The sequence below is a fragment of the Phoca vitulina genome, unplaced genomic scaffold (assembly GCF_004348235.1).
Source record: "Phoca vitulina isolate PV1807 unplaced genomic scaffold, GSC_HSeal_1.0 scaffold17, whole genome shotgun sequence".
NCBI lineage: Eukaryota > Metazoa > Chordata > Mammalia > Carnivora > Phocidae > Phoca > Phoca vitulina.
The window spans coordinates 13,109,451-13,128,391 of NW_022589720.1; the positions used below are offsets into that span (position 1 = coordinate 13,109,451).

At 44.4% G+C, this 18,941-nt stretch overlaps 1 protein-coding gene across 2 annotated transcripts in view; it reads right to left on the reverse strand.

Moving 5' to 3' along the window:
• RETREG1 (reticulophagy regulator 1) overlaps positions 1 to 18,941 on the reverse strand; it is a 127,042-nt gene that overhangs the window by 22,212 nt on the left and 85,889 nt on the right. Inside the window, exon 1 of one of the 2 annotated variants that reach the window (XM_032415119.1) lies at positions 16,293 to 17,521. The exons of the other annotated variant lie outside the window; for it this stretch is intronic. Within the exon in view, the coding sequence (XP_032271010.1) occupies positions 16,293 to 16,327 (35 nt within the window). The 5' untranslated portion in view covers positions 16,328 to 17,521. Of the gene's footprint in view, positions 1 to 16,292; positions 17,522 to 18,941 lie in introns of those variants that run through there. 2 annotated transcript variants of the gene reach the window in all.

Here is an 18,941-nt window from a genome sequence, read left to right on the forward strand (position 1 = left end):
GAATTTAAATTCCATTACTGGCTGGGAACAAGCACCTACTTGAGACAAGCAGGAGATTAAACACCCTTTCTTTGGGAATGCCAAGATTTGCTTTGGTCATGATCCTTGAGGGAAGAAAAGGTTTCTACTTTGTCCCTAAAGGACGAATCATATCTGAGAGTCAAGAAACGTTCCTCAAGGGAAATAGAAATTGTGACTGAGAGGAAAGTTTGCTAAGTTGGATATAAGCCTTTCTTTGCATTCTACTCGGGACTCACCATTTCCAATGAAGTACAATCCAGAATTCACTGTATTTGGAGTCAAGAGTAAATGTCCCTTCCCTGTTTCTTTCACCTTTGGCCTAGTTACAGGAAACTGAAATTTCTGTGACAATACTGAAGAATTTATTTCTTACAGTGCAAACATTGTCATTAACAATACAGTTCCTAATTTTGTTTTCTAGAGACCGTACCCACTGCACTGGGCCTGAATACATAGATACAAGCCAGACTGAATGATCAAGTTCCTCCCGAGTGCTCTTATTATGAAGGCTAATTAAAATTAGTTTTGCTTGGAGAACTTGTTGTGATCAAGGCACACCATGGAGCGGCAAGCTGGAGTGACTATCTGTCCTTTTAAAGACTACATCTCTCCCGCTCATATATAAGCTGGTCACTGAATGACATCAGTGGCTTTTAAAGGAACACACCCTTACCAATGGGATCATTCTTATCAGTCATAGAAAATATAAGAATCTCATTATGATCTCATTATGATGTCTTAATGCTTGCTAAACTTGCCATCAGCTTCCCTCAAAAGCAGATTTTGAGAATAAGCTATTGTATGACTACGGCATGCCGTCACGGTAAATGAGTATCATGCAGTACTCAAAAGCAGAATGCAAGGGAGATGGCCATGGATCAGGGTGTGGGGAGGCACAAGCTAGAAGGAGGATGGGGGCACCTGGGGGGCTCAGTCAGTTAAGCATCTTACTCCTGATTTCAGCTCAGGTCATGATTTCAGGGTCGTGAGATTGAGCCCCATGTGGGCTCTGCGCTCAGTGGGGGGGTATGCTTTTCTCTCTCTCTCTCTCTCTCTCTCTCTCTCTCGTCCTTTGTCCCTCCCCCCACTCATGCTCTTTCTAAAATAAACAAATCTTTAAAAAAAGAAAGAAAGAAAGAGGATGGTGGAGGTTACCTTCCTGACATGCTGTGGGATCTGGAAAGAATATCCGTGAGGCAAAGGGGTGTGTGAGAGAGAAGGTAGGAGCAGACATGGCACCTGAAATGTGTTCCTCTGGAGGTCTCTTTGCCTCAGGAGCGTGTGCAGTGGCTGAGAGTATGGAGTGAGGACAAATGCCAAAGAAGTTATTTCTCCTACTGGTAGGTCCTCTAGGAAAACAAAATTATAAAAATGAATCAATCCAACCTGATTTAAGAGAGAGTTTCCACAGGAAAGCATTTCCCCCCACTTCTTCATACGCATGTAAGAGCAACAGGAATTTGGCGAATAACAAGCTGAAAAGGAGGTGCCCTGCGATGTATTTCTAATGAACAGTCATTAGATAAGAGGCTTTGTGTAGTTTATGTAGAAAGATTCAAGGAGTTCCTCCAATACTTGGTTTTCATTCACATTATTAATCTCCTCAGGAAACCTTATTTTTAAAAATTAGCATTCTCCCATGAAATGTAATTCGGTGCAAACCAATGAGATATGAATGATCTGGGCTGAACCTTATTAGGCCGGTGAGATGCCCACCCATCGACTCTGTCCGCCTTCATTTTTACCTGTGGCAGATACTCAGCTCTGCCTCTACACTTGAGGGCTCTGTCAGTGGTGTGCAGGAGAACTGGACGGCTGTCACGTGTGCTTTCTGTGTGGGTTAATGGCCAAGCCAGCATGCTGGAGGTCAGCTGCTTGCCCAATGTTCTCGCCATTTCTAGGACGTCATCTTCACTCCATCAGATATCACAGCAAAGTGACGCACATGTTCACACCTAGCATGCATCCCTCTGGCACGAGGTTCTCTCTGTGCCTCTTACTCGTCTCACTGCAGGTCCTTGTTTACTGGATTTGCTAGTCAGCAAAATGTGGTGCATAGTTTATCATGATTCCATGTTCTTTTTTAGTATTATTCCATTTTCTGCTTGTACTTCATAATTTAGGTCTATGAAGCAGACTTGCTAAGATCCTTTAGCAAGATCAATAGCTCTTTGGTCAAGCTCAGTCATGTGCTGTTCCCACCGGAGAACTACCCAGAACCACAAGGACAGAACTACTGGGAAATTGCATGTAACTGGGCCTGGACATTCCAAGGGTTGTCTCCACCCAGCTAAGTAGATCAATTAAGCGGTGCTAAACATTTCATCCTGACCTACTTGGGAGCTCATAACCTTAAGGGAGAGCCATAAAGGTAATGAGTCCTCAGGGAAGTGGCCACAGCCAAAATGGAACCAATAGAACCAGACAGCCAAAGAAAATCACCTGTTACTATGAACAACACAAAGACTATTTTAAACAAACATGCAATGAAAGACACAGACATAGATGTATCCTTTAATCATTGCCTTGAAAGATAGTCTATGCTTCCTGTATTTTCATCAGAACTGAATCTATCGTGCACATTTCTTCTCTTTATTTTCTAGCTTGTGTTACCATAATGCACTTTCAAGAAATGGAAAAAATGGCTCATCAAAATGTTGGGTTCTATAAAAATTAATTGTTTTTAAAGAAAGATATGCCTTTGTTCCTCGTGTTATGCACAAAAAAGGCCTTGTACTTTCGAATCTATGTCATCTTTAACAAAGTTTTCCAGGTCCAGCATGGGCTGGATGACCTGTCTACACGGCATAGCCAACACTCACCTCAGATGCTAAGTACATGGTTTGGTTCACACAAAAATTAAGTTCACTTTGAATATAGAGCCAGCAGGGCCAGGAATGAATCAACTCTGTGAATCCTGTTAGGAATCAACTCTTCAGAATCACAAGAGCAAATGAAATTAACATTCTTTTAACAAATTATGGCTAAGGAATGGAGGGGTCATAACAACACGCAGACCAGTGGCACGGCGACCACAGAAGTCCCGGGGAGGCTACTCAGAGGTCCGACTCCTTCACAGAAGGAACTTGGGTTGCTTGGGATCCCTTTTGGGATCATGCCAACCTTTGAATACCTCAGGAAATCAGAGGGTCCTAATGGACACGAAGTGGAGTGCTGCTGGATGAGATAATCAACACCTTCTGCTCAAGGATTTTAAACTCCAGAAGGGGTCTGTCCATTCCCATGTTTACGTGCAAAGCTGACTTTACAGAAACTCTGAATAAGTCCTCTACTGCTATTAAATAAACAGCATTTACTTTCTTACGTCAAGAACATGCCTAGAAATTTGTATTAACTTGAGAAAGGACTCTTTAAAGCTAGGAATGTCCCTTAAAACATCCCTGGAGATATTGACGGGAAAGAGAATCTTTGACAGACAGTGGTTATCAGGAACACGTCCAGTACTGAAGTCCAAGTGCTAAATCTCAAGCCAGAGGGGTTCCCAGCAAACAGGCCTCCTAGGCCGCTGAGAAAGGCCCAGTCTACCTCCATGTCCGAGGTGGAGAGGGCATGTGAAATGCTTATGGTCTTGCCATGGAAAAACTGAAAGCCACGTAAGGAATTCCGTCCCTCCTTTACAGGGATCGCTGACTTCCAGGCACTCAGGTGCCCCGCCAGCCTGCCCTTCTGCAGGCTCCGTCACTGGACCTGGGAAGGTGGCTGACACGCCACAGCTTCATTTGCTTTTGTACAGTCAGTAAATCACACAACTAGGAATTCTGTGTTTGGTCCAAGCAGGAACCTAGGACTGACTTCACTGGAAACATGTTGCTGGAGATCCCAGAGGTGGGGGTAGGACGTAAGGGCGTATTTTCCCAAATCAGTGGGCGCTGTAAATGTCAGGGCCTAATTACCCGGGAGTGCTTAAATCTTCCTTTCTCAGATTTGCACCATGGGGTTTAAAAGAGCTATCATATCCCACCCTTATTTATTGCAATAACAGTGGTCACTTCTTAAGCTGCTCTTTCAGGATTAGATAACGTCTTCCTCCCCTTCCCTAGGATGGTATAGATCACCTATTAATTCTAAACCGTATTAATGAGAAGTTGGTATGACTATTCTTAGACTCAGGGTATAACCTGAATGCTGGCTGGCAACATGCTTGGGGCATTCCGCTCAGTCCAGTAAAGATGAGCTTACCTATATGTGCTGGGGGAGTTATGAAATTGCCAAATGACTTCAGGCTTGGAACAAAGACTGGTGTTCTTGCATAAAACATACCCCCGTGAATTAGCTGTGATTTCTAGTCTCATTTCTTTAAAGAGAAGCAAGAATTTAATGACAAATCAAACATCTCACATAAGGATCTTTCTAAATTTTTATCCCCCACCAACCTTTTTAGTTGTTTGTCCACTTTTTTTTTTAAAGCAGTATTAGGAATTTCCTCTCTCCAATACATTCCACTTAGTTTTCACAGAGGTAAACAGCTATCTCAGGATATAAGTCCACCTATTCTACCAAATGTCAAAGTGACTGATTTAAACAAGAGCAGTTCATTTCTCCCTCACGGACAGCAGAGCGGAGCGTAGTGGCCCAGGGCTGACATGGGATCTCTGTAATGTAGTAGACATAAGCTCTTTGTATCTTTTGGCTCAGATACTCTCCACATCGCACTTCACTGCATGGGCCAGGACAGTCACTGCAGCTCCTGCCACGCCATCCACGTGGCCATCCACATGGCCATCCAGGTGGTAGTCAGCAGGAAGGGAAAAGGGAAGCAGAGAGTACTCCTTTCCCAAAGGTCATGCCTACGAGAGGTGTGCAAAGCTTCCATCCACCTCTTGCTGGTTGGAACAGAGTGCCGGGGCCATGCATAGCTGCAAGAGAGCCTAGGAAATGAAATTCAATGACCGGTGGTCGTCATCCAGCTAAAACTTGGGACGCTGTTACCAGAGGAAGGGAAACTGAGTGTTTGGGAACAACGAGCAGAATCTCCCACAATGATACCCCTTTGATCTCTTATTTCATCCATTTACATAATTTATCGTTAAAAATGATACAATTACTGTAGCAACCACAATGCGCATTGAGAGACTGGCAAACACGAACGTTGACTTGGTAGGAACACAACCCAAATGGGGGAAGCAGATAGAGACCAGAGGAGACATTTTCTGTAAAGGATCAGATAGCAACTCAGTCATTACAGCAGGGGTGCAGCCAAAAACAATATGCAAATGAAAGAGCATGGTTGTGCTCTGATAACATTTGACCTACAAAAACAGGCTGCAGGGTAGATGCGGCATCTGAGCTACTCTAGTCGGCTGGGTTCTGGGCTTCATGGGCCTGAGCCATGTGGCTACGCGGCAGTGATGGGAGCCACTGATTAACTCAGCCAGCTAAGTGGGAGCTGGTCAAAGAACGTCTGCTATTCGAACACCTCTCCCCCCCTCGCGTATTGCGCATGTACCAAATGCTAGGAACTGCATTAGGAGTTTTATTACATTATCTCTAATCCTCACTTCTATCTGATACAGCGGGTAAAATGCCCCCATTTTCCAGATTAGAAAGCCGACACAGCCAAGAGCCAACCACACCAGGATCAAAACCCAGGTCTCGCTGGCTCCAGCCCACTGGACGGTGGTCAGATGAAAGATAGCCCCACTGCCAATAACACATGAGATCTAAGCACACAATTTCTTATCCTATTACCGGTGAAGCTGTTATATCTGCCGGATTTGACTGAAAGTATTACAGTGAGAAAGGTTTCCTTCTGATCTCAAAATAGACCTTGCTCTAGAAATTTATCCAGGTTTTAGCCAAGAGGCATCTCACCCTCAGATTTTTCCTGGGTAAAGCTGCTAAGGTCTCAAGCTCTAGAACACCGATAACTAACGGAAAGGAAAAAGTCAAGGCGCTATCGATAGCCTTGAAAGCTTTTCAAGTCTTTCCAAGTTTATCTAAATTAATAAAGATTATTGCTGTAGTCCTACTCTCATCCTTGCCCTGACGCCCTTACGATTCACTCACACAACTGGTCCGTCCTCCCCGAGCACGGCAGACCACACTGATGTGTCATAACACTCTTTCCAGAACGTTCTTGACAAGGATTCACAATCCTTCTCAGAGCTCCAGGCGCCATTTCTAGTTTACAGGAGCCGGCATGAGAGAATAAAGCCACTTGCCATCAAACTCTCAACACTAGCCTCATGGAACACGACAGCGGTGCATTTTTCCCTCTGCTGTGCCCAAAATGGAATTATCAGTTCCTTCTCTTATTGTCGGTGCCGTGTTTGCTGTGTCTTACTTTACTAAGCAAATCTCTTCTTGTTTCAGCAAGCAAACAGACTCACCCTAGGCTTATAGTTTATCTCCGTGTGTGTTCCTTTTATAACGAAATCTACATCTCAAAGTCTTCCTTAGCACAAACAAATATGCTTCTAAAGGGAAGTTTTCAAAATATTTCAGAATGGGGAAACTACGACTATTTACAATTCATGTTCAGTTTAATTACTTTGGAAGGAAAGTTATCTGCCACAAGCTACTCTAAAAACATTCTGTTAACTTTTTAGAAAGAGGGAGCCACGTTTAGACATACATATGCCACATAATCTGTGATTTCTGCATACAAGAGTATGTATGCTCTAGAAAGTAGACACTGGGAATTTCTGAAAAGTATAAACTCATTTGCAATCCCTTCACCTTATCCAAAAATGGAGTTTATAGGTATAATGTTTTTTAAGATTTGCGAGAGAGCACATGAGAGAGAGAGAGAGAGAGCGTGAGTGCGCACGTGCACAAATGGGGGGAGGGGCAGAGGCAGAGGGAGAAGCAGACTCCCTGCTGAGCTGGGAGCCTGGAGGGAGGGTCGGTCCCAGGACCCCAGGGTCATGCCCTGAGCCAAAGGCAGACGCTTCACCGACTGAGCCGCCCAGGCGCCCCGTAGGTATAATTTTTACAGGCATAATTTGAAGATGCTCCACTGATAGATGAGTTTATTTTCTTTTTTTTTTTTCAAAAAAAGCATTCACCTACATTCCAACTAAAACATCACCATGAGATGTCACTTCCTGAGTCCCAGAGCAGTATCTGTGCATAGCTGCTTGCTCTGTTTACAGCTAGCAAGGAGGCCACGTCACGCTGGTAATCACACCGTGCCACTCCTTAGGCACCGCCGGGGGGGGGGGGGGCCAACTCCGGAGCACCAGGCTCCACCCTCGGGACACAGCAACCCTTCATAAATCAGTTACCAGGGAGAAGGGACTTTTGGGGGTTCAAGTCTTTCCCTAACCTCTTCCCACACCAGGCACTTACAACGGCAGCCCACCCCCCACCCCCAACCCCTTGCAAGGCAAGGAATTCTCAGTCTGGCGATTCCTCCCCAAAGCCTGCTAAAAGCCACAGAGCAACATCCTTCATAGCCCTTGGTGGCATTTACCCAGTGGGTGATAATCATGCCCAGGGCAGGCCCACCTTGCAAAAATGAGGCTGAAGGAGGGAAGAGAGCTTGGCCTGGCTTGGAAGGCTCCAGGAGGCTCCTTCCAAGACCGTCACTTCATCTGTCTCCCTAATAAGGGATTAGCTCGCCCATGTGAGGCACAGCCATGCACCTGTCCTCCCGACCGCCCCCTAACTTGTGCTTTCTTCCAGGGACATCCGGGACACTCTCTACCCCACTGTTTCCCAACTTCGGCATCAGAACACTGTGACCTGGACGGACGGCCATGTGTCACTACGTCCAGGGACTCAGAGAGACAGCAGGCTGCTCACCGTATGAAGGTCCACGGGGAGCCCAGGGATTCGAGGGCGAGTGGAGGAGAGAGAAGTAGAAAACATTCAGGGAAAGGCAGATCAGGGGTAGAACTGTCGTGCCCGATTTCATCTCACTCACAGAAGACACTGAACGAAGTAATAGGACTCTGGCTGAAGAGCCAGAAGCCAATATGCACCCCCCAGGAAGTCATTTTTATTTTTCCATTTGGAGTTTACTGGTGGTTTCACAAGAACAGTTAGAAAAAAGGAAACACAGCTTTAACTCACGTCTGCCTGGTGATCCTTCCTCTTGAGTTTAGGCTCGTTCCTGTTATACATTCTTACTGGGCTGCCAAGTGGCCAACCGGCCCCAGAAACAAACTGAAATCCCTGGGTTTTAGTTGAAAGAGAAGTTTGCTGAAGAAAATTACTGATTTTCAAAGCAGCCTTTCTTTAAGCCCTGCCAGCTGATGCCCTATTTTCTCGGACACAAAACTGAGGCATTGTGTTTCCTTCACCCTGTCTCCGTCCCTTAACTAGCCTCCTCTGGAAATGAATAGCTTTTTGTCTCCTAGTCCAAGTTTAAAATGAGGTGGATGGAACTCTTAATTTTCTGTTTCTTCATATATGTGTATCTATGGAATCTGTGTGTGGCAGAGGAGACCCTCTTGGTAACTGCTGCACCTCACTCTCGTACACAAAGGACATTTATAGGTCACTTATAAAAGTACACAGAAGGGGTGCCTGGGTGGCTCAGTCGGTTGAGCATCTGACTCTTGGTTTCAGCTCAGGTCTTGATCTCAGGGTGGTGAGATCGAGCCCCACGTCAGGCTCTGAGCTCAGTGCAGAGTCTGCTGGAGATTCTCTCTCTCTCCCTTTCTCTCTGCCCTCCCCCCACTCATGTTTTCTCTCTAAATAAATTTTGAAAATCTTTTTTTTTTGAAAAAAAAAAAAAAGGACATAGAGAAATAAGAGATGTATTGGAACAAAATGGTGCACCTTCATTCAGGAGATGCAGCCCCACACTGGGCACACAGCTTGGGGTCCGAGCCAGGGATGGAGTCCAGCTCCCCACAGGTTCTCTCAGCTGGATGCCTTAGTACCCAGCCTATGCAGTCATGGTGGGGGTGGCCCTCCAAGGGAATGGGGCTAAAAGACTCAGGGGAAGAAGAACACAGGGAAATGCATTCCAGAGGGCCCCAGATACTTGTTAGAGATGAGCTATAATTTTACCTCCAACTGACTAAATCCGAGATGGAAATATGATCGTTTACAAGATTCACCGTGCTCACAAGATTAAAACATACCACTTGGACAAGAGACATGTGCATGTCTTCTTGAACCTGAACTTCCTCCTACTCTGCTCACTGACAGTGTTGGGCAGACATCCTTGCTTCCCCAAAAGAGGTAAATACTTTCACTCAACACAGGTCTGCAGCATAATACCCATGCTCACTCGGGCTAAAACAATCCCAGGAAGGGTCAAAACACTGTGAATCAAACATACAACCCCCATGGCCCTATTCCAAACAGAAAGAACACACAGACCACCTAGACCTGACCAGCTAGGAAGGCAGTGGGAAATTCTGCATCTCCCCTGGCCCGGGGCCACGCCTTGGAGAGAGTGGATGGTCTGTTGCGTATCTTCCACACAGGTCATGACTGCGATCAGGATATTCACAAGGATCAGACCACACATGGTTGAAGTGTTTCCACTCAAAAGTAAAAGTTTTGTACTGCTCCAGGCAATGTTTAACCTATGTAAGTACTATTGTTATTAACTACTTTCTGGAAGCCTTACCATGAGTGATTCACTATACTAAATATTTAGTATGGATTACCATATTTGATCTATAGAACAAACCTACAGAGTAAGTATTATCATCCCCGTTTTACTGATAAAGTGAGAGGTTAAGACACTTGCCCGAGGTCACCGAGCTAGTAAATGGTGAGGCTGGTACCTGCAGCCAGGATTGAAAAAAGCTTTGCATAATTCTAAGACCATGCCTGTAGTCACTCCACAGATGGTTAAAATAGCTAACTGTTTATGCCTAAAGATATGAGCTTCAATTGACTGGAAAGTTATTCTATACAAGTAAGTATAGTCATCAAGAAACTAGACCCCTGGAGTATTCCTCTGTTAGGAAGAGAGATGTCATTGGTCTGTGATTCGGCTAAGGGCAGGAATAGGAGCCAGATCAAAACTTTCACCATAGATATCTTCTCAAATGAAAAATGATAAACATTTTATAAAAACATAGATTAAGTAAACATTTTTTTTCTCTTTTTAGAAGCTTTAAAATAAAGCCCCCAAATTCTCTGACATTCTTCCCAAGAAAAAGTGAGGTCCATTTTCCTCTCTCTTGAAATCTAGATTTCTTGGTTGTTTGACCAACAGGACATGGTAGACATGATTCTGGGCCCAGTCCTCAGGAAACCCGCAGCTCATATCTCACACCCTTTGATCAATCATTCCCCAAATGAGAAAAATTAAAGCGGTATATCTCACTCACATATACACGACAAAAACAAAACAATGTTCAATAATATAGTAATAATAGATGTGGGAAAATCTACAGATGAGACTATTTTGCAGGCATTAAACAATACTTCCAAAGTGTTCATATGCCATTGGGAAAATGCTCATGAGAAAAAAAAAAAAACCAACATACAAAATTGTATGTATCATATACAGTTACTGTAATTTTGCCAAGAAAGTCTGTCCAAAGCACTAGAAGATAAAACATAACAGGATTTTTTTAGGGTCATAAGATTACAGATGATCCTTTCTTCTTTATATTCCTTTCTCCCCCATACTGTTTTCATTTCCCCAAAGGAAAAGTTATCACATTTCGTGGAAAACAACATTGCGTTTGAGATTTCCCCTCAGCAACGCCCTGCATGCAACATACCTTCGATGGGACCCAGATTTACACAGTGAAGAAAGACAGCAAGACGACCGAATGGCCTTTGGCACGGGCTCGCTCATGAGGGGACAAAAGGCTGGGATAAGGTAAGCCAACACAATGGGCTCTCCCTCTGTCAGGCCGGCCCGGGGACACACCCCTCGGGGGCCCACCACGCAGTAGCTGCAGGCTTCCTCTGGCATTTGAAACCCAAAAGACCTTTATCACATTTTAGGGATGGCAAAGAATTGTCACCCTGTGTTTGCAAAATAGAAATCAGCTTTACCAGGAGCTTGATTAGCGGAAGCTTTGGGGGACGGTGAGGTTCGGAGAAGCGTGCTGCTGGTTAATTGGAGATTAAGAGATCTCATACAAAACCAACTCGCTTGCTACAAGGACAGACTGTATTGTTCTCCATGTCTTTAATCAATTTCAAATATTAGCCCAGCTGGGTCAAAGTAGGATTTCAAAAGTGGTAAACACGTTCTGTGCCCGAGAGACATTTTCCATGACTATGCCGGAGGGTGGAAGAGAGATGAATCATTAATTCCTTCCACAAACCTTTACTGAACGCCTGGCCTGGCCTGGCCTGGGGACTATAAATGAAGAGGACATAGCACGGTTAGAACTCAACACTAACTCTTGCATCCGACCACAATCCCTCTGTGTGCTGGTGTTGACCCCCGCCAGCTTGCGAGAACCAATTTTGTGCATCTTTTCCCATCTCCACTTTCAGTGACCTCCTATGGGTGGCCTGAAAAGGAATCAAAGAATGCTAAAGGTCAGGGGAGCCTGGGTGGCGTGGTCGGTTAAGTGTCCGACTCTTGGTTTCTGCTCAGGTTCTGATCTTAGGGTCCGTGAGTTTGAGCCCCACGTCGGGCTTCATGCTCAGCTTGGAGTCTGCCCAAGACTCTCCCTCCCTCTCTCTGCCCCTCCCGCCTTCTGCTCTCTCTCTCTTTCTTTAAAATAAATCTGAACAAGATGCTACAAACCAGAGCTTCCCCTCCCCCAGAGAGCTGGCTGTTAAACCTTTACCAGCACAGCATTGCCAACAAGGCCCGTTGAGGGGCTCCTTCATCTTTCTCTCACTCACTTCCAGCTACTCTGTCCTTCCACCTTGTGTGCCAAGCATCCGGCCACCATCTAACTCTGTCTCACTGCACCCTTCAAAGGGCAACTCCTTCATTTCATGGCTGTGTGAGCCGCTCCAGAACAGGGCAGTATGATCTGTGAGCGAGCGAAATTGCTATTACACTTACAGTTTTAGAGGCTCAGTGGCTTTCCTCAACCAAAATTTTAAGTCTTAACTGTGTAGTACGACAGGTCAAAGAACAACACTTTTCAGAGTCCTGTATTAGCAGTCAACATGTTGTTTCTTAATCTCTACAAATGCACATTGTCCTTTTGATGATATTCCATTTATCGGTGAAGTATTAGATCTGAGTAAAACATAAGCAGATGAGTCTGCACAATCGAAAAACAATTGCAACCTGGAATTTCCAAGGGGGCATCCCGTCAGCGCCCTCTTCCTGTCCCGTGGTTAGCAAGACATCAAATCACCCTTCCTTACCCGGGATTTACGAGACACTTGTCCAAACAAAATGAAAAGTGGAGCCTGTCGCACACTCAGGGCCTGCCCCACTGGGTCAGACTCTCTGTCTAAAGTTGCTGTCTTTCTGTAGGAGGTCAGGTCCCCAACAATAAGCCCGAGCACCTGGGACGGGTCGGTAGCACCAGGTGGGGTACCCAGTTATCTGCCCCCCCCGACGGAGATCACAACCGACTCTATCAAAAACAGTGCTGTCGTTAACTTCCAACATATCAACTGGCAGCCTCGGATTTTCTTGATATCTAATTTATAATGATTTCTGAAATACCTATCCAGCTGATTCCCAACTTATGAACTTATTATATTCCAAACGTTAGTGTTCTTACCCTTTAGAATCCATGGTCCACGAGAAGTTATGAATGCCAGGCCAACTGACAAATGTGTCTTACCTCATAATGTCTCTGAAGAATGTAGGTGGCCCTGTAACCCCAAGCCCCCTGCTTCAGACCCTCTAATGAATTCTCACCTCTGAATAACATCCAGCCTCCTACCCTGGCCTCTAACCCTGGGAGCCTTGGCCTCCCTCCTGTGCACTGCCCTCCATCCCTGCCTCTCTGTTCCTAGCAGGCATCACTGTGTACCCCTCCCAGAGTGTACCCTCCCCACACCCTCACATGGCCGACTCCTTCAAATCTCAGCTCAAGGACACCTCCTCGGAGGGGCCTTCCTATCACACACGTCACGTATTCTGCCACATTACTTTTAGCCCTTATTATCTAAGATATTGGTGTTCTACACAACAGATGGATCATTGAACACAGCAACAAAAAATATTTTTAAAAAATTATTTAAAACTAAATAAAAAATAAAATAAAATAATTCTTTCCTTATTTTTTAACTTGTGAAGTGTCTGTCTGCCCCGTTCCGACAGTATGACCTGTGAAAGCAGGGGCATAAGCCGTCCCCCTGTCGCCCAGGGCACAGCACAGGGCTTCGATGCCGCACCTGATAAACGCGTACAGAGTGATCCAGTGGGTGTGTGGACGGGAGGATGTCCTGTGGATGTGCTTCTACGAGAGGACACGTTCAGAGCTCCATCGCGGTAGCCTAGGGTCCATCCCCTTCCTGGCAGCTGGACCAGGAACTGTCCCACCTGCTCAGGCCTCCCTGACTCCCCGCTCCTAGAGACACCTGAGGGCCACCCTGCTGCCTCTGAGGTGGGGACTGAAGTGGGGCAGGGGACCATGTGGAGCCAGGCCTCTGGCCCATGGCTAATTTTCCTCACCTCTCTCGCTCCTGTCTCTCTCCCTGGTTACCGCCCCCACATTTTTCCTTCTCCTCAGGGGCCCAGTGCTTCCTGCTTGGGTCTCTGCCTTCCATGCCCTGCTTCAGAATGGCATCTTTCACACCCTCTCCCCTCATATCCTGACCTTGACACTGGCCCGGAGTCTGTGGAAGTTCTTACCAAGAGTGTCTATTTCTGGCAACGCCATAAACAACAAGGAGGAGGAGGGTCTCTCCCCTGCCCGCTCCCCTCCCAGGCAGTTGCGCTCATGTTGGTCCATTTGGTGAGTATAAAATGGTGCCCTGGAGCCCCGGGTCCCTTGGTGCATACAGCAGTCAGGCATGGTGTGCCTGGAGCTTCCCAGCATTTGGTTTCTACCGACTTCCAACACTAAATTCGGAGTTAGCTCCCTGTCTGTTACAGAACAATCCAGGTCACCAAATTGCAAAATGGGACTAAAGTAACATGAAGAAGCCTGAATGTGAAATTCAACCAGAACCTGTTGAATTTGAGTGCTAACAACAAGTTTTGTCAGCAGACCCAAGACTATAATAATTATTTCTCTTTCAGACATGGCACCAGAGGAGTGATCCAATGGCATCTGATCTCAAATTTAGTAAGAGTAAAATTCCCTCTCAAAAAAAAAAAAAAAAAAATGAGGCAAAACAAAGTATATTGTATAGAAAACCACTGTTAAAAGCTGGCATTTATCTCATCAAAATAAAAAGTGGGGGCAGGGGTCTACCACTTCAAAGGAGTGAGAAATAGTTTCCCATTTTCAGAAAATATATTACTAGTCCTTGGTAATAACTATCATTAGATATATGTATATTATATATACTTAGACTTCTTCTTGTCTGTTTATCCTTAGTAACCAGTAAAACATTCTGAGAAAAAGATCTTTGTTTACTTAAATCTAAAACAGTTAAATCAAAATATTTATAATTACCAGAAATTACTTACTATTTAATTGTGATAATGTTACATTTCATTAAAGTCATCTTTACTACATTTCTGCCAAATCTCTCCCTTCAGTTTCTAAAATGATCAGGTCCCCTAGATATTTACTGCAGGTACTAAAACGCTTTATAAATACATTCAACAAGTATTTATTAAAAATACTTATCCTGTGCAAAATTCTATGCAAGAGTTGGCAGGAATGCCAGGACGCAAAGAGAAAAAGAGAAAGTCCTGCTTTCAGAAATGTTCAAATTGGGGGGAAACACAATTATCAGTAGATCAACCCATCATCTCAAACCTAAACTGGCATTTACATTTCTCTGAAAATGTTTTCTTAACTGGTTAGTCCATGTCGTCCCAAGTCTAGGCACTTTTATAAACGTCTTCAAGTACTTGATTTAATGTCTCATTTTATATAGAAAGTTGTTTCATTATTAAATTAAATGTCAACTGAATGTCCCCTTTAATGTACTGGGAGGGAATCTGGAAGAAAATAAAGACTAAAAACCTAAAAAGAATCCTTTAAGGAGACGAGTACAACTGATTATAGTCAACACACACACACACACACACACACACACACACACACACCACGTAGCCATGGCTGAAAAGGGATGCATATCTTTTTTTCTTTTTTTGGAGGGAGTATAATTGACACCAATATTACATGAGTTTCAGGTGTACAACACAGTGATTGGACAGTCTATACATCACGCTGTGCTCACCACAGGTGTAGCTGCCATCTGTCACCACACAACACTAAGACAATACCATTGATTATATTCCCTATGCTGTGCCTTTAAGGCATGCTTATCTTTAATAGAAGGACAAAACAATATTTGGGCATTCCTGTTCCTAACGAGTTACCAGTTTCTACTTTTTCTGACAATAAGACTGTCATTTAACCCCTTTTCCTTTTTTTTTTTTTTTTTTAAGATTATTTATTTGAGAGAGCAAGCGAGCCCGCCTGTGGGCTCACGGGGGTGGGGAGGGGCAGAGGGAGAGAGAGAGAGAATCCCACGCAGACTCCCCACTGAGCAAGGAGCTCCACAGGGGGCTTGATCCCAGGACCCCAAGATCATGACCTGAGCCACCCAGGCACCACCCCCCCTTTTCCAACAGCTCTCTTCCTCCTTCCAATCTGAATCTCAATGACCCTACTTAGAATTCCAGTGAAACTGATTCATACAAATTTTGTGCAGACAGCCACGGGGCCAGAAATGGAGACTTTCCCAATAGGCAAATGCTCTGCCCACGTTAGCAGGACTAACTGTCTGCTTCTCTTCCTGGCTCTATCCCTCTTCTTAGAGCTCAGTGTTAACAAAAACACTGATAGAATTAATATACCGCATGCAGGGGCCCAACAGATCACACTGCCAAAGATAAGAACTGTGGCAGAAAAAAAGCGTAGTTAGGTCAAAATTGGCTTATTGGCCTAATGTTTAACCTTTAGGAGTGTTCAAACATTTGACAAAATATTCACTGGCTTAGATTTCCAACAACCGTCATGTCAAGTTAAAAATCAAACACCAAAAAATTCAATTAGATTCTATGTGGTACAGGGAGAAACATTTCTGTAAAAATTCAGGCCATCCCCCTCCTTGTTCCAGAAAAACACTTACTTGCCTATGTTTCTAAGTGTCTATTAAGTGAATTTTATGTTTCTCTCTTCGTGCCCAAGAAAATTCTGTCCCGGAACTGAGGGAAGGCATTCCTCTTCGTTTTAATTTTAAGCTACTTTCGAAATTAGTGATAATGTTTTCAAAAAGACAACTAGCACATGAAATAGACTCAAGAAAAAGTAAATACATATCAGAATTACCTTTGGCCTGGTCCAAAGTCGTCAGCTTCAGGCATTTCTGCCCTGTAAAAACACTGACCGAGTGGACGGGGCTGCAGACCTCGTGTGCTAGAAAGTCTTGTTCTCCACTCACCAGCAAGTCACAGGAGGGAAGATCCCCCGTCGTCAAGTCCCCTCCTCTGGGGAAAAAAGCTCTCCTCCCTTACTCAGAAGGTAGGTGTTTAAAAACTTCCAAAGCACCTGCCTGCCTTGAATGAAGCTAAGAGCCAGGTTATGATGACTGTCCCCTTCTAAAAATAAATAGGTCACCTCTTACTCCCAGTGCCATGACAGGCAGCTGGGGGCAACCATTTTCTCTTCAGTGGTGTGAGAAAGTGTCACCGCCCAGCTATTAACCTTTATTGGGATGACTTCACCTAGACCTGCCCACTCCTTCTCTTTCCTTCTTTTTTTTTTTTTTTTCCTGGCACAACGAGGCACCCATCAAAGGGCGGCGTGGCCACAGGGAGCCTAAAACTTCAGGCTGGGCTATCAGATCTCCAACTCATAGGAGGAGGGTGGGGGCGGAGAGTGAAATGGGCCGAGCTTGCCAGAGCTGAGAGCCTTGTTTGTTCTGAAAATGCTTAGCCTCTCAGCAAAAGATCTTTTACTGAAAAGAAAAACAACACAAGGAACAACTGTATTTTGAGCGACGCTGTTTTGCCAGAAAATCTTCCTTTGGGTCATCTAGATTTCTCAACTCAGAAGGAGTTTGCACACGAATGAGCCCACGTGTTCCTCTGGGCGGCAGGACGTCTCCAGCAGACTTCCCTCTGTCATCGGGGAGCAGCCTGACATTGGCGCACGGCCCGGCTGTGTGCCCGAGATATTTTTATAGCTTGGCTCATCACCCTGGAGGAGTACTCAGTCACCAAGTACCCTCACTGGTTGCAGCTTCTAAGAGCAGGACAAAAATCACTTCAAGTTTTCTTGCTTCCGAAGTGGCTAGAAGAAAAGGTTGGACCAAGGTGGTCAAAAGGTACAAACCTGCAGTTATAACATAAGTCAGTCCTGAGGATGTAATGGACAGCATGCTCACCATAGCTAACAACACTGGATCACCTGTTTGAAAGGTGCTGAGAAAGTAGATCTTCAAAGTCCTCATCACAAGAAAAAAATCTGTAACTGTGTGTGCTGACTGATGTTAACTAGACTTAACGTGGTCATCATTTCCCAATACATGCGAATATCAAATCATTATGCTGCCTACCTGATACTAATAGGTTATATGTTAATTATATATCAATTAAAAAAATAAAGTATAGCTCCTTTGTCATTAAAAAAAAAAAGGCTAGGAGAAATATTGCTGAGATTCTTTTAGGAATAGACTCTAAAAGCTTTGTGTAAAAGGTTAAAATCATTTTTTTTTCCTGATTGGGAACGTTAGGTAAAGCAGTAAGCAAGATCTAATTATTAAGCAACAATATGCTTTTCTTTTAAAAATGCGTGTGTTCCCTCGTCACTACATAGCAATATATATTTACTGTACATTTTACATTTACATGTGTCATTTCTAGAACATCAAAGAATTGAAAAGTTGAAATGGATTACATGTGAACCTACATGTGAACTGTGAGCTATTTTGTGCCACAATTCTGACTATTCCTTAATATCTCACACAAGATCTAAAGTTCTAGACTTCAAATTCTAAGATTAAGTCGGTGCAGGTACTCAAACACATAACTCAAATACTGTTGACCTTGAAGGCAAACGGTCCTAGCAGAATTCTGAGGATCAGGTTGTGCAGGTGCTTCTCAGACCCAAAGCAATGGGTGCTGTTGTGAGAAATTCCATGTTTAAAGAACTGAAAAGTTCAAACACTGAAAACATCATCAGTGAGACTATTTCAACACTTTTATTTAAAGTTCTCAACCACAAAAAGCTAATTCTAGGATCTAACTCTTTGTTTTAACAGTTCTATCCTGTTAATTTTACCTTTTGTTCTCCTAAACTCCTGTTTTACTATTTATTTTTTTAATATCTGAGTGCAGTTGTTGTCAAACTTAAGTTGCTGTTTAGAACAGAACTGCATACGTTTCTGAAATCCGTCTCTCAGTGTTAGAGGACAATTACATGATTAGTGTTGTAACAGATCCTCGTTACTACCATGAAATATTTATTAAAATACTTCCTTTAAGCACTCCTTCACGCATTTTTAAATGACTTGCTCCAACCACGGATTCCCCCTTCAGGTATATTTGTGTTAATTTCTGAAATTCACAAGGGCAAGGAGGGGAAACAGGGATGGTACAGATAACAGAAACCAGAGTGAAGCTTTGTGGCTGACAGGGCAGGGGGCTTCCTGGCACTGGGGACACCTTCAGCCCTGTGGGGGGGGGGGTGTTGTGGTTACAAGGGTTCCCCGTAACTGCTGACCTGAAATCCACTGGACATCCTGAATGTAAGGCTCACGGCACACACACATGGGAGAGACCCTGAGGGCCCCAGAAGCTTTCCAACATTCTCAGACTCTGGAAAAGGGACCCCGCAAAGTTAGGTGACCCACTGTGGACAGATCGGGAGAGACTGCAGTGCAGAGTATCCTTGTCACCCCTCCACCTGAAGAGACAGCAGAGCCCATACATTCTGGGAAAAGCTCCTTGTGGAAGTGGCCAGACACTTCCATAGTTC